The 12,642-nt window shown below is 40.3% G+C and overlaps 1 protein-coding gene across 5 annotated transcripts in view; it reads left to right on the top strand.

Moving 5' to 3' along the window:
* The window catches only part of RABGAP1L (RAB GTPase activating protein 1 like), a 453,918-nt gene that overhangs the window by 69,033 nt on the left and 372,243 nt on the right, over positions 1-12,642 (top strand). For all 5 annotated transcript variants that reach the window (XM_045838840.1, XM_045838841.1, XM_045838839.1 and 2 more), the window contains one exon: positions 11,643-11,709. In XM_045838840.1, coding sequence (XP_045694796.1) covers positions 11,643-11,709 — 67 coding nt within the window. The remainder of the gene's footprint in view (positions 1-11,642; positions 11,710-12,642) is intronic.

Below are 12,642 nucleotides of genomic sequence, written 5' to 3' on the forward strand. Positions count from 1 at the left end.
ATATTTGATAATTTGTGTTTTATCCTTTAAAAGAGAAAATGATTTATCATTTTTAAAAACAGCTTTTTATTATGTAAAGTTGCCAACCTGAAAAAAAGTAGCAAGAATAATATATTGAACCCAGTGCACCCATCACCTACTCCAAATGTGAATTTTCAATATTTTGTTTTTTTTTAAATGTTACTTTTCATTATGAAAGAAGCCATTTGTTTGTGCATTCAAGAGTCCAGGTGTTCCTCATGTGTACAAATTTGATAAATTATACTGCGATGATCTGTCTTGACCCCTTTGAAGGCAAATGCGAAGTCATTTTTCCCCACAGTCTTCAACCTCCAGCACAGGGCTAGGGGTACACAGCTTTGTACGTAGCTGCCCAGTACCCAGTCCAGCACTTAGCACTTTTTCTGTGCCGAGGGAGCACTGTTCTAGGTATTATGCAGTTGAGGAAACTGAGGCACAGAGAGGTTAAATAACTTGCCAAGATCATACAGTTAAATACTGAGCACAATCTGATACCAGAATATAGCTTCTTACTCTCTACTGCCTCTTATAAAACACTTGTTGAATAAATGAATAAAAAGTTTATAAAGCCATGGCTGGTGTGGCTCAGTTGGTTGAGCATCATCCTGCAAACCAAAAGGTTGCGGGTTCGATTCCTGGTCAGGGCACATGCCTGCGTTGTGGGTTTGATTCCCATTCGGGCTGTGTGCAAGAGGCAGCTGATCAGTGTTTTTCTCTGTCCCTGACCACTGGCATTTCTGTGGGTTTCGTATCACCATATATAGAAATTCGCAGAAGATTTACTTGCATACTGCTAAATTGATACGGATTTTAAGAGCTTTATCTAGTGTTTAAAATGCACCATTGCATAGCACCCACTTTGATGCTTTGAATGGATTGTTATGCTTGATAACCTGAGAACTGAGTGAGCAGTTTTTCATTTTCTGCTGTATTATATTTTTGACTAGTTGATTTTTGGCAAATATGACAGCTTATTTTGTAGTGAAATGATTTAGGAAAAATAATACCATACATTTAGACAACGGACCTCTTTGCAAGTCCTTGAGGAGAAGCAGTGTTCCAATGACGGTAGCTCCAGGCCTTGTGGGCGGTTAGTTGGCTCAGAGTTTTCTGTCTGTTAAATCACACTGTTCCCAGAGACCTGCCCTGATGCGTACTGTGTGGACTGGAGTGAAGGGTACGGTTACAAGATTCATTATAAGCCTGCAACTCTGTGCTGAGTGACATGGGCCAGCACTGGCAGAAAAGAAAGGGTTTTTTTCTTTTCTCCTGGTTTGGGGTGGGAGGGGGTGCAGTCATTACATGTACATTAAAATATATAACATGTTATTACTAGAAGGCAATTTGGTCATTTGTAGAGTGATTCAGAGATGTGCCTGTTTTGATTGTAAGTTCTGCTTTAGTTCTTAATTTGTGCTTGCCGGTTTATAGCAAAAAACCATATATAGTGAGAATTTGAAGTGTTAAGTACCATACTTCTTAGCATGAGTGATTGACAAGTTTCCTTTTCTTGTGTTATTTTCTTGAGGAAAAGATTTCTGAGCCAATGAGTAAATAAAAATCAACAGGGCCTCTTTTCTTCCCACAAAGCAAACGGTCGTCTAGTGTGATTTGGTGTTGCGGAGGTGGACGGGTAGTGGTGTTTGAGCTGTTGATTATTTTTGTGCTGGTGTCATTGGATGGCAGGCCATTCCCAGGGTCTTTTGCTGAATTTACCCAGCACTTCTTTTTGCCTTTACCCGAGCCAGTTGTTTTGGTTTGATTTAGAAGGAAGCTCAAGGCACTGACGTGGAGTGGCCTGGATGTTAGTCTGATTTGCATCTTTCATTCTCTGCATAGGCTAGTGTGTCTATGAAATCTCTTAAGAAAATCAAGAGTTTCAGATGTTCTAATAATTTTCCTTATCATTCTTTTCTATCTTGAAAATGAGAAAAAATTAGTAGCAAGGTAACTCTCTTTTTCCTTAGGAAAATAGGGTATAGTTATATAGAATGACTCCATTGTTCTCCTATAGTTACTTAAGGTGCTTTGGAGAGTGAATAATTGGAAGTTCCTGTCTGTCTTGAAAGAATGCCGTTTTACCAGAATTTGTAATTAGGGCGGAATTTCCAATATCTTTCATTGCTGGCTTCTGCTGGCACCCAGGAGAGGGAGATGGCACTGTAGAACAGTGTATGTAGTGCTGCTACCTTTTCAGCATCGTACACTAAGAAATACCGTATTTTTATAAGTTGCTCTATCCTGGATATCTTGGAGTTCATATTTAAATGAACTTTTACATTTGAAATAATTATGAATTCTGAGGAAGTTACAAAATCGTACAAGAGAGGCCCGATGTACACTTCCTTGGACTCCCCGCACTGATAACATCTTACATGTCCCGAGTACAGGATGAAAATTAGGGGATTGACACCGGTACAATCTGTAGATTTCTGTGGGAGTTCTTTTTGAATTCTTTCGTAAATCATAGTATACTTCTATAATATAATAATAATTTCTTAATTACTTGTTTTTCTAGTGGCAAGGGATCTTTGCTTCGCTTTACTTAACTTAAGGTGACTAATCAAGACAGTTATGGACAAACAAAGGGGCTGCCTGGTCCCAGCTGGAGAGAGTTCCTGGTTGTTCAAATGTAGAAGTATTTCTTTAATTGAGATATATTTGACATATAGCACTGTGTAAATTTAGGGTATACAACATATTGATTTAATATATTTATGTATTGTGATATGACTGCCATTGTAGTGATAATTACCACCTCTGTCAGGTCACTTAATTATCATTTCTTTCTTGTGGTTGGAATCATTCAGACCTAGTCTCTTAGCAAGTTTGATTATAATGCAGCTTCGTTCTCTGTGTTCACTGTACTGTGCATTAGACTGCTAGTGGTTGTGGGTTTGTGCCCTTACACAGTATCTCTTCTGTTCCCCAAGGTCCATTTATGTTGTTGCAAGGGGCAGGACTTCCCTCTTATTACGACTGAATAATATTCCTCTGTGTGTGTGTGTGTGTGTGTGTGTGTGTGTGTGTGTGTCACATTTTCTTTATCTCTGCATCCATTGATGGGTGCTTTGGTGGTTTTTGTGCCTTGGCGATTGTGAATGAGGCTGCAATAAACATGGGAGTGCTTATATCTCATACCTACTTGATACCCTGTTTTCATTTCCTTTGGGTGGATACCCAGAAGTGGACTTGCAGGATCACACGTTAGATCTATTTTTAATTCTTTGAGGAACCTCCACAGTTTCCATAAGGGTGAATCAATTTATATTCTTGATTTATGTTATATAAGTTATTTCTTATTTTTAAGAAAATAAAGAAGGTATTGATTATTTTTAGTAATAACACATTATTTCTAGAAGGTATGGGAAATTGTGATTTCTAATATGGCTTTTAAGTAATTAGAAGAGATGAGGTATTTTAATTATATCCTATGCTGGTTATCAGTTTATTGCCTCTTGCTTCCAAATCTACCTACCTTCTTGTCTCTTATCTGCCAATTTTGTGCAAGCAAACACAATATTGTGCCAGTAGAGGGTGCTGGAGAGACACTATAGGAGGAAGGGACTTCTCTTCCTGGTTCTGGGTGATTGTTTCTTCCCCTAAGATTCTGGGATGTTCTGTGGTGCTGGGCTCCAGCTGGGCACCCAGTGTGTGGTGTCCTTTGAGTTCCCAGTCCTGGTCCTGGCTCAGTGAGACGTGGCCCTCCAGACCCAAACACTGTGGTCTCCAGGGATCACACCGCTCTGCCAGTGAGCTGGCTCCAGGGGCCCTGATTTCCGTTGTTCGCCTGCCAGCACACCTTGGCTGTCTGCACCTTGAGGGTTGTTCCTGCCTGCTTGTGGCCCAGCTTTGCCTGGACAGTCCAGTAAGCTTCTTTGTCTTCCACTGAGTTGCAGTCTGTCCTCTCTTGTGAGGTGTGGATACCAGCTTCAGGGAGAGGACCCTGCTTCCGAGTTTGCTGTTCCGTGGGGCTCTCCCTTAGCCTTAGGGCATTCTTTAGAGTTCTGTTTCTAGTTACTCTCCTGTTCAGTTAATAATTACTTATAGTACACCTTTCCTGTTCAAATTATTGTGTTTTCTCGCTCCTAATTGAACCTCCACTGACACAGTATCTATTTAAATTAGTACCTAATGAAAGTAACCAGCCTCATAAAGTTTCTGATACATCGTAGGCCTAACTATGTAGTACATGTCAGCAGCAGATTTTTTCCTCCCAACATTTTTTGTCCATGGTGGGTTGAATTAGCAGATGTGGGGCTCACAGGTATGGCAGGCTCACTGTAATTATTTCATATTGCTGGTGAACATTGCTTAGTTACTAATATTTTGTTCTTACATATAATGGCAGCATAGTTTTTTTTTTAATTTTTAAAGATCTTTGGAGGAAGGGGTGGTACAGGGTGGAGGGGGATAAAGGGAAAAAAAACCGGAACAACTGTGATAGCATAATTAATAAACTACACTTAGAAAATAAAAATAAAAATCTTTTTAAAAACAGATTTTGTTTCATTTGAAGGGAAGGAGGGAGAACTATATGAAATGTATTTTTATTTAGTAGGACTTTAGATGATTAACAAAAGTTAAATGTTTTTATTACATGTGAAATTTTATATTTGTGCTTTAAATATTAATTTGATTTTTCCTATTTTCTATATGGTTTAATAAGTTTACTTACCCTTTTTATTCTCATGTTATTCTTCTAATTATCGTTTACCTGTTTTCTTTAAGGTTTATATATAGATCAATCATTCCTATATTCCATTATAGAACACTGTTATTCTTTTGGTAACTGACCAAAGCTTTACATAGCTCGGTTCAACTGTGTCAAGTGAAATTGAGCTTCTGGGGAATCTGTATTATTTTACACACAAATGATACTGTTTTTTTTTTAAATTTTAATTTTTTAAAAAAATTTAAAAGATTTTATTTATTTATTTTTAGAGAGGGAAGGGAGGGAGAAAGAGAGAGAGAGAGAGAGAAACATGAATGTGCAGTTGCTGGGGACCTGGCCTGCAACCTAGGCATGTGCCCTGACTGGGAATCAAACCTGCGATGCTTTGGTTCGCAGCCCACGCTCAATCCACTGAGCTGCGCCAGCCAGTGCAGATGATACTGTTTTATATTAAAGGTTTCTTTACTAGAAATGTGAATAGCAAAACAGGGCTGTGCAGGTGTGAACCTGCTGTTCCTGAAGTCTGCTCCGGAGCTTGGTTCTTGACCGGTGTCCCGGTGTCCGGGAGCTCAGGTTTCGGGAGGGTCCCCGCCGTCCCGGAGCTGACAGGAGCGGCTCACGGTGCCCAGACTGTTGGTGCGAACAGCGTGGCTTTCGCTGAGCTCCTGCTTTCCTCCTGGGAGGTGGGAATCGTGGTGCGTGGTAGGCATTGGGTACTTACATGATCAGCCCCCGATAAAAATCTTAGACACTGAGGCTCTGAGCTTCCACAGTGGACATTTCACATGTCTCAGCTCGCTGCTGGAGGGGCTGTGTCCGCTGTGGCTCTGCAGGAAGAGGCCTCTTGAGTTTGCCCTGCTTCCTCTGAACTTCACCCTGTGCGCCTTTTTCCTTTGCCGATTTGCTTCGTGTCAGTTCACGCTAATAAGCCATGGACATGAATACAGGTGAATGCTGAGTCCTCACGGCAGAGCTTCGACGGGAGTGCTCCTGGGGACCCCAACACAGGGGCATTTTGTTGCTAGTATTTCATGCAGGAATCACATTTAAAATCACTATTTCTGTCTTTGTGTGTGTAGCTTTTATAATATAGAAAGTCTGTATTTGCCTAATGGAACATCTCTATGAGGACATGGGAAAGCTTTTTGGGACCTTGTCTTGAGAGGAGCAGTGGCATTTGTGAGTTGAGGTTATGAGCTAATGTAAAATATGTACTTGGGTTTAAGTACATATTTATCCTTTGCAAACTCATCAAACTGGGACATCCAGAAGTTACCTTTTCTTGAAGTAACTTCAAGTAAACCCCCTCCATACTCATGAATTCTGTTCCCCTTTTTACCCCCCATCAATAATGGTAAGAGGGTGCCCGGAACCCCACATTCCTCTGATAACACTGCCCCTGCTGGACTTGGGCACCTCACCTGCCCCAAACCGGAGTAAAGCAGGGTACTGCAGAGCTCTGCATGTTCTTGCCAAGGTCCTCTTCCTACCCTGAACCTTCAGCCTCACTGAAGGAATCTATTTCTATTTTGCCTGTTTCTTCCAGGCCTTATAAGAAGTCCCGGACTCCTGGGTTTTCCATCAATACCCAGATTCCAATCCCCATGCCTGTGTATATTCCCCCAGCGGACACACCCATCTGCCACCTTGGCCCAGCTCTCTAACCCATTCCGCTCTCCAGTCTGGGGCTCCTAGTCCATCATCAGCACAACTCCTTTTCTCCTCCGCCCGGTCATCCTCACTTTAGGATCTGGCTTTTGCCTGAGCCCACCACTCCCCTTACAGCCCTTTCTGATGATGGATGCTTCTCGCCCTTTGTCCCTCTGGCCTGGAGGTGTGTAGGCATCTTTCCTGCATGCCTTTGCTTCTTCTAGACTGTTGTTGCTCCCTCCTCCTTAAAACCCCCAGCTTCAGAGTTCACGCACTGGTGTTTTCCCTCTCTCTCCGCTTTCTTATTGCTCCCTCTCTGTCCTTCACACTCCCCTTTCTCGTTGCTGCCGCCTGCACATCCTTGGGGCTCCCGTCGTTCTTTGAAGATTGAGCTTCTGGCTCGCCGTCATTTTAAGCATTAGGCTTCTCTTCATTTTGGGCAGTTTTCGTATCTATGTAGATGATTTTTCTGATAATCTAGCTGCTTAATTTCTTGACTTGTGTTTGTCTGAAGATCTTGTCCCCTTCCCTGCCTCAAACACCTGCGTCTCTGGTTATACTGTAGATTTTGTCTCTACCAATATTTGAAGGTCACAGAACAATGGCAGTTTCTCCCGGGGAGAAAAATCGATATATACAGAAGGTCACTTTTGTATCTGTTGCACAGTTCCACACTACTGTGCCTAGTGAGGAATGCCTGTGTGCCTTTCTTAACTTTGGATCCTTCAGTAAGGCAAAAACAATCCCAATAATTGTATGTAGGAGATTTTTTCTAACTGTCTTTTGCTTTAACTTTTTCAGGTTGAGACTAACTGGAATTCAATTTCTATGAAATTATTTATCATTTTTATATATTGTTCTAAAAAGCCATGATTGAGTTCTAGCTTTTGTTGCTTGCAGTCGTTTGTCCCTCCTGTCGTGCTGTCACTTTTCATCTTTAATGACAGAGGTTTAGTAAGAGACAGTCGTCTTGAATGGATCCTCGTCAGAGGCCTGCCTCCTTCCTTTCCCCTCCCTTCCTGTTTCTCACCATAGTCTTCATGGCCGTGTGTAGCGTCCTAATGATTCCAGGGACAAAGAGGGAAAATTAAAAAAGGATGTTTCCTATTGCAGCACGTTAACATATCCCCTTTATTTTTCTCACTTATTTTTCCATCATTAAGTCTAAAACAATGCTAGATACAGAGTTTTTGTGTTGGTATGGGCGCTAACTTGGTGTTAAAAGCTGTTTTAAACTCTGTGTTGAGTAAAATCTCATTAGGTATTGTGGAAAGCCGAACTTTTTCTTCATATTTGTAGTGGTAATTGTAATGATAATCTGTGACTGGCACTGCTCTAGTTCTCAGTGTTAACGTGTAGTCCGTTCTACCAGAAAGCCAGGGAGGCGGCCAGGGTGCAGTGCAGAAGAGACCACACAGTTTGGGAGTCACAGACGCGGGCTTTAGTCCAGTGTTACACTTAATAGGTGTGTGGTTTGGGCAAATCACTTCTACTTTTTGGAACAATAGTTTTTTTGCTAGGTTATTAGAAGGTGGGTTTGAAATATAAATGTAACAATATAGTAATGTCTGACTTATAAGTTTCAGTAACCAGAGACCTGGAAACATGGGACAGACTGACAGCTGCCAGAGGGGAGAGGTCGGGGGAAATGGTGGAAAGAAGGGGAAGGGACGAGTCAAAGAAGATGTACGAATGACCCATGAGCATGGACCACGGTGTGGAGATGGACTGTGGGAGCGGGGTGGGCTGGGCGGAGGAGGGCCAAGGGGGAGAAGTTAGGACAGTTGTAATAGAATAAATGATAATAAATAAAATAAAGCAGACATTCAATAAACAATAGCTGGTATAATTAATATGATAGTATCATCTCATTCTCAGAGGTTCGATTTCACATTCTGGGCAGGTCAGCTGTTCACTGCAGTATGTGATAAATAATGTTGGGCGTGTCTCGCTCTGCCTGGTTAACATTCTGCACTACAGCGCTCAGAGAACTTACCATATCAGGTTGTAATTGCCTGTTTACTTATTTTTCTCCCATCCTAGACTGTGAGCTCCTTGAGAAAATAGGTGTGAAAGCAATTTGCTTTCTACATTATTTATAGAGTTAATAAGAGAAGGTTGAATACTTTGAATTCCCCAGTGAAACACTTAATATTTGCCTTAGGTGTTTGTGGTAATAATAATATCTATCTAATTACTGACACATTATTCCTAATAGACCTTGCTTGTCTCCATAGGAAACCTGGTGTGCTTTAATGAAGTATAATTTTGGAAATGACTAATGCAGCTTGATATTGATAGGAAAAAAGTTGTGCAAATTTAGTGCTGGAAGAGCCCGCAGAGTGTACCTGTTACACTTCTCTTTTCCAAAGGAGGAAGCAGAGGCCCGAGGGGGTCAGGTGCTTTCTCTAAGGTCACACTGCTAGTTGGTGGCAGGATTTTTTATTTATAACCCAGAAAAAGAACAGTGCATCAAAGATCATCAAAATAAGGTAATATGCGTTGCCAGTTAAGGAAAACCTAAACTTCCAAGGCTCCTTTTGCAGTTGAGCTTAACATAGGAATATTATATTAAGGAAATATAAAATTGCACCATTTATCTGCAAGTGCTAGACAACTAAATAATATAAGAGTTTAAATGTTTTAAAAAAGCAAAAAGAAAGGTAGGGAGGCTGCATACTAAACTGTTAGCATTGGTTTCGAAGGAGGCTAAGATAGAGAAGGGAGAATTGATTTTTTGCTATATACTTTGGTATTCATTAACTTTTTACAATGAGTATATAGTAGTTTTATAATTTAAAAACCCTATAATATAGGGAATTGTTCTTTTTTTATCCTCACCTCAGGACATAATTTTAGAGAGAGGGGAAGGAAGAGGAAGAGAGAGGGAGAGAAACATCGATTGGTTGCCTTTCATCCATGCCCCAACCAGGGACTGAACCTGCAACCCAGATGTGTGCCCTAACTGGGGGGTCATACCTGCGACCTTTTGGGGTTCCACTGAGCCACCAGGTGGGGCTGGGGAATTGTTCTTTTAAAAAATCCACGAGTGATGAAAACAAGCAAAATATACAGTAGTTTTTTCTTTTCCACAGTTTCACTTTCCATGATTTCAGTTACCCTGGCCAGCCATGGTCCAAAAATATTGGTTGGAAAATTCTAGAAATAAACAATATATAAGTTTTAAATTGCATGCTGTTTTTTTTGTAGTATGACAAAATTAGGCCATGCACATTGCCTGCCTGTTAGTGACTGAGTTGCCGCCTCGGTTTTCAGATCTGCTGTTGAGGTGTCGCAGGGCTGGTGGTCCAGGCACCCCCATTTTACTTCGTAATGACCCTCAAGGGCAGCAGGAGGGATGCCAGCATTTCGGACATGCCAAAGAGAAGCTGTAAGGTGCTTCCTTGAAGTGAAGGGTTGTGCATGTATAGGATAAACGTGGGGTCCATAGGGTTTGGTGCCATCTGTGGTTTCAGGCACCCACCGAGGGTCTGGGAACGAACCCCCGGAGGGTAGGGGGACTACTATACAGGCAAGTGTCAGGCAAGTCTGTCTCACTGACCTGACTTTTAGCTGGGGACCACATTTTATATCTGAAAAGAATGAACTTTTTTATTCTTTCTTATCAAGAATATAAGGCAATAGTAGAAGACATAGTACAGTAGTTGCATGATTAATTAACTTTTCATTTATACAGATAGTGTTTATTATAGGAGTTCATAGGAGGGAGACCAAACAGTATATAGTAATCATATTACAATTATGACTATCAGAGTATGATTGCCTGTATTGTAGTAGATTATGTTTTGTTCAGTGATACAATAATAAGCTTGGAAAGCTGTCCTCGGAGCGTATCAAGATTATCTTCGTTACATACTTGATTATTTTTGGAGGCCAAAGGGGAATCTTGAGCAAAGTATCCTAAAGTACTCAGAGGAAGTATATACTGTTTTACTGCTTACTGAGCTCGTATTTGGACAGGGTCAATCACCTGTTCATGGGGAAGAGAGCCAACGCCACTAGAAAAGTAAACCTTTGGTAAATAACAAGGATCAGATTAAATATTGACTGGCCAGCTACCACATTTTTTGAAATTAAAAAAAAATCTTATATGTAGTTGATCTGTGTTCTCTACTTCTTGTGTGAAATGCTCCATATTATATTTTTAAATTTTGGAAAGCTGTAGTAAAAACACTCTAGGAAGCCCTGACCAGTGTGGCTCAGGTGGTTGGGTGTCATCCTGCAAGGCAAACAGTTGCAGGTTCGATTCCTGGTCAGGGCCTGTGCCTGAGTTGTGGGTTCGGTCCCTGGTTTGGGTCCTAGTAGGGGCATGTGTAAGAGGCAGCCAGTCAGTTTTTCTTTTCCCCTCTCTTTCCCCCTTTCTTCCCGTCTATAAATAAATAAATGTTAGAAAGCACTCTAGGAAGTGTGGATATGCGGTGTTGGCAGAGAGACACTGGACCGATCACATGGCCTCTGGAATTACAGGACCTGTGGAATAGCCGTGTGAAGTTGGGTAAATTGTTCAACTTCTCTGGACTTCGCTTCCCTTTAAAGCAGAATTAACAATAATACCCTAACAAATAAAAAAATGTTATATTTAATTGAAGTTTGGAGCTTATTAAAATCCTTACAAATAAAGGGGTAGTGTCAGTGGGATTTCTCACATTTCTTTAGCATCAGTAAGCATAGAATAAAGCAGATGGTTAATGGTACATTGGATAATATTTTCACTAATATAATGTTTTTAGTAATGTGTTTCATACCACTTTTTTTTCCCAAACTGAGGACATAGTTTTAATAAGCTGTTCAGTCAGCATGACTGTTGAGGGCCTGGGTGACTGTTTCTGTTAACACAGCTTGATGCAAAAGGGAGAGCAAAGTATCTTATTCTTACTTTTTTCTTAAATCTCACTTTTAATTTAACTGGGTTGGATGACTTTGACCTATATATTTAGAATAACTCTAAGGCAAATAAAATCTCATTTCTATCTAGAAACAATTTGTATCTCATTACTGTATTCTGTCTCCATCAATAATTTTGTGGCCATTTTTATTTTTATCACATTTTCTTATCTTTGGTAATCTTTTACATGCAAAAATAAAGATCTGGGAATTTCTACATGATTTTTATTATTTATCTTAGTGAATTCTTATTTGTGCTATTTCTGTAAAAAAAGCTATTTGTAAGTACAGAGCTCAGGTTGTATAGTTGTTATATAACAGATTTTTGCTCACTGGGCTCCTATATATTCTTGATACCTTATTTTTCCTTTCTTCCCCCCAATATTTTCAGATGTTTTGGAATGTTGTTAAGCCCAGGTCGAAACGTGAAGAACAGTGACATGCATTTACTGGATATGGTAATGATAACCTTAAGCACTTTAATTAACCAAGTAAAGATATGATAGTTACTTAATGCTTTTAATGTATTTTCTATTGTAAAATTATGTCGTATTGGAAAAATTGTTTCTAACTTTCAGCTGTATTGTAGTAATAATGAAATTTCAAAATCTAAAGTTAAAATTAATAATGAGGGAGAGATTTGCGGAAATTCCTCCAAAAAATTCATGTGCAACTCGAAAGCCAGTAAAAGGCCAGAGTTATGACAGTCTCCATCCATTTGTCTGTTTGGCTTCTTGGAAGGATGTCTTTTCTTTCAGCCCAACAGAGCAAGTACATGATTATAACAGGCATATCCAGGGTGAATTCGGTGCCTTTTATGTATTTTAATGCATTGTTATTAACTTGAGTATTGTGACCGTTGCTTTTATTTTCTTAAGAGCATTTCCATCTCTGAATTTCTCCTCCTTGATTATCTGTCCTCAGCAAAATGTATTTACTGCGGGCGCAGCATTTATTTCAGGAATGCCCGTAAAGGTCAATATGTATTTTAGGGTTGGTATTCGACGTAAAGATAGCAGGCCATCTTAACTTTTAAACAGAAATACCTTTTAATATTGCAGTTAATGAAAACATTTACTTTGTGATTTAGAAATGTTGTAGGAAATAGTCATCTTAGAGTAAACAAAGTTTTCTACCTCACTGCGATTTTGATATTTAGTGACAACAAATACTACATGTTTTTTTCCCGTTCACTGGTGTTTTTCAAATGTCAGGTAAATGTCACCAATTATGTCAGCATTTTCTGTATCTCCGGGTGACAGCCCATTGATTTTTCTAGTGGTGCTGGGATGGCTCAGTCAGCGTTTTTGAGCTCCCAGTGCTGTGCCGACTGCGCGCAGTGCCGGGGTTGTAGAATAAGGTAGGACACAGCTCTGACCACCCGTGGGTTC

The sequence above is a fragment of the Phyllostomus hastatus genome, unplaced genomic scaffold (genome assembly GCF_019186645.2).
Source record: "Phyllostomus hastatus isolate PE091 unplaced genomic scaffold, TTU_PhHast_1.1 phas_contig_283, whole genome shotgun sequence".
Taxonomy (NCBI): domain Eukaryota; kingdom Metazoa; phylum Chordata; class Mammalia; order Chiroptera; family Phyllostomidae; genus Phyllostomus; species Phyllostomus hastatus.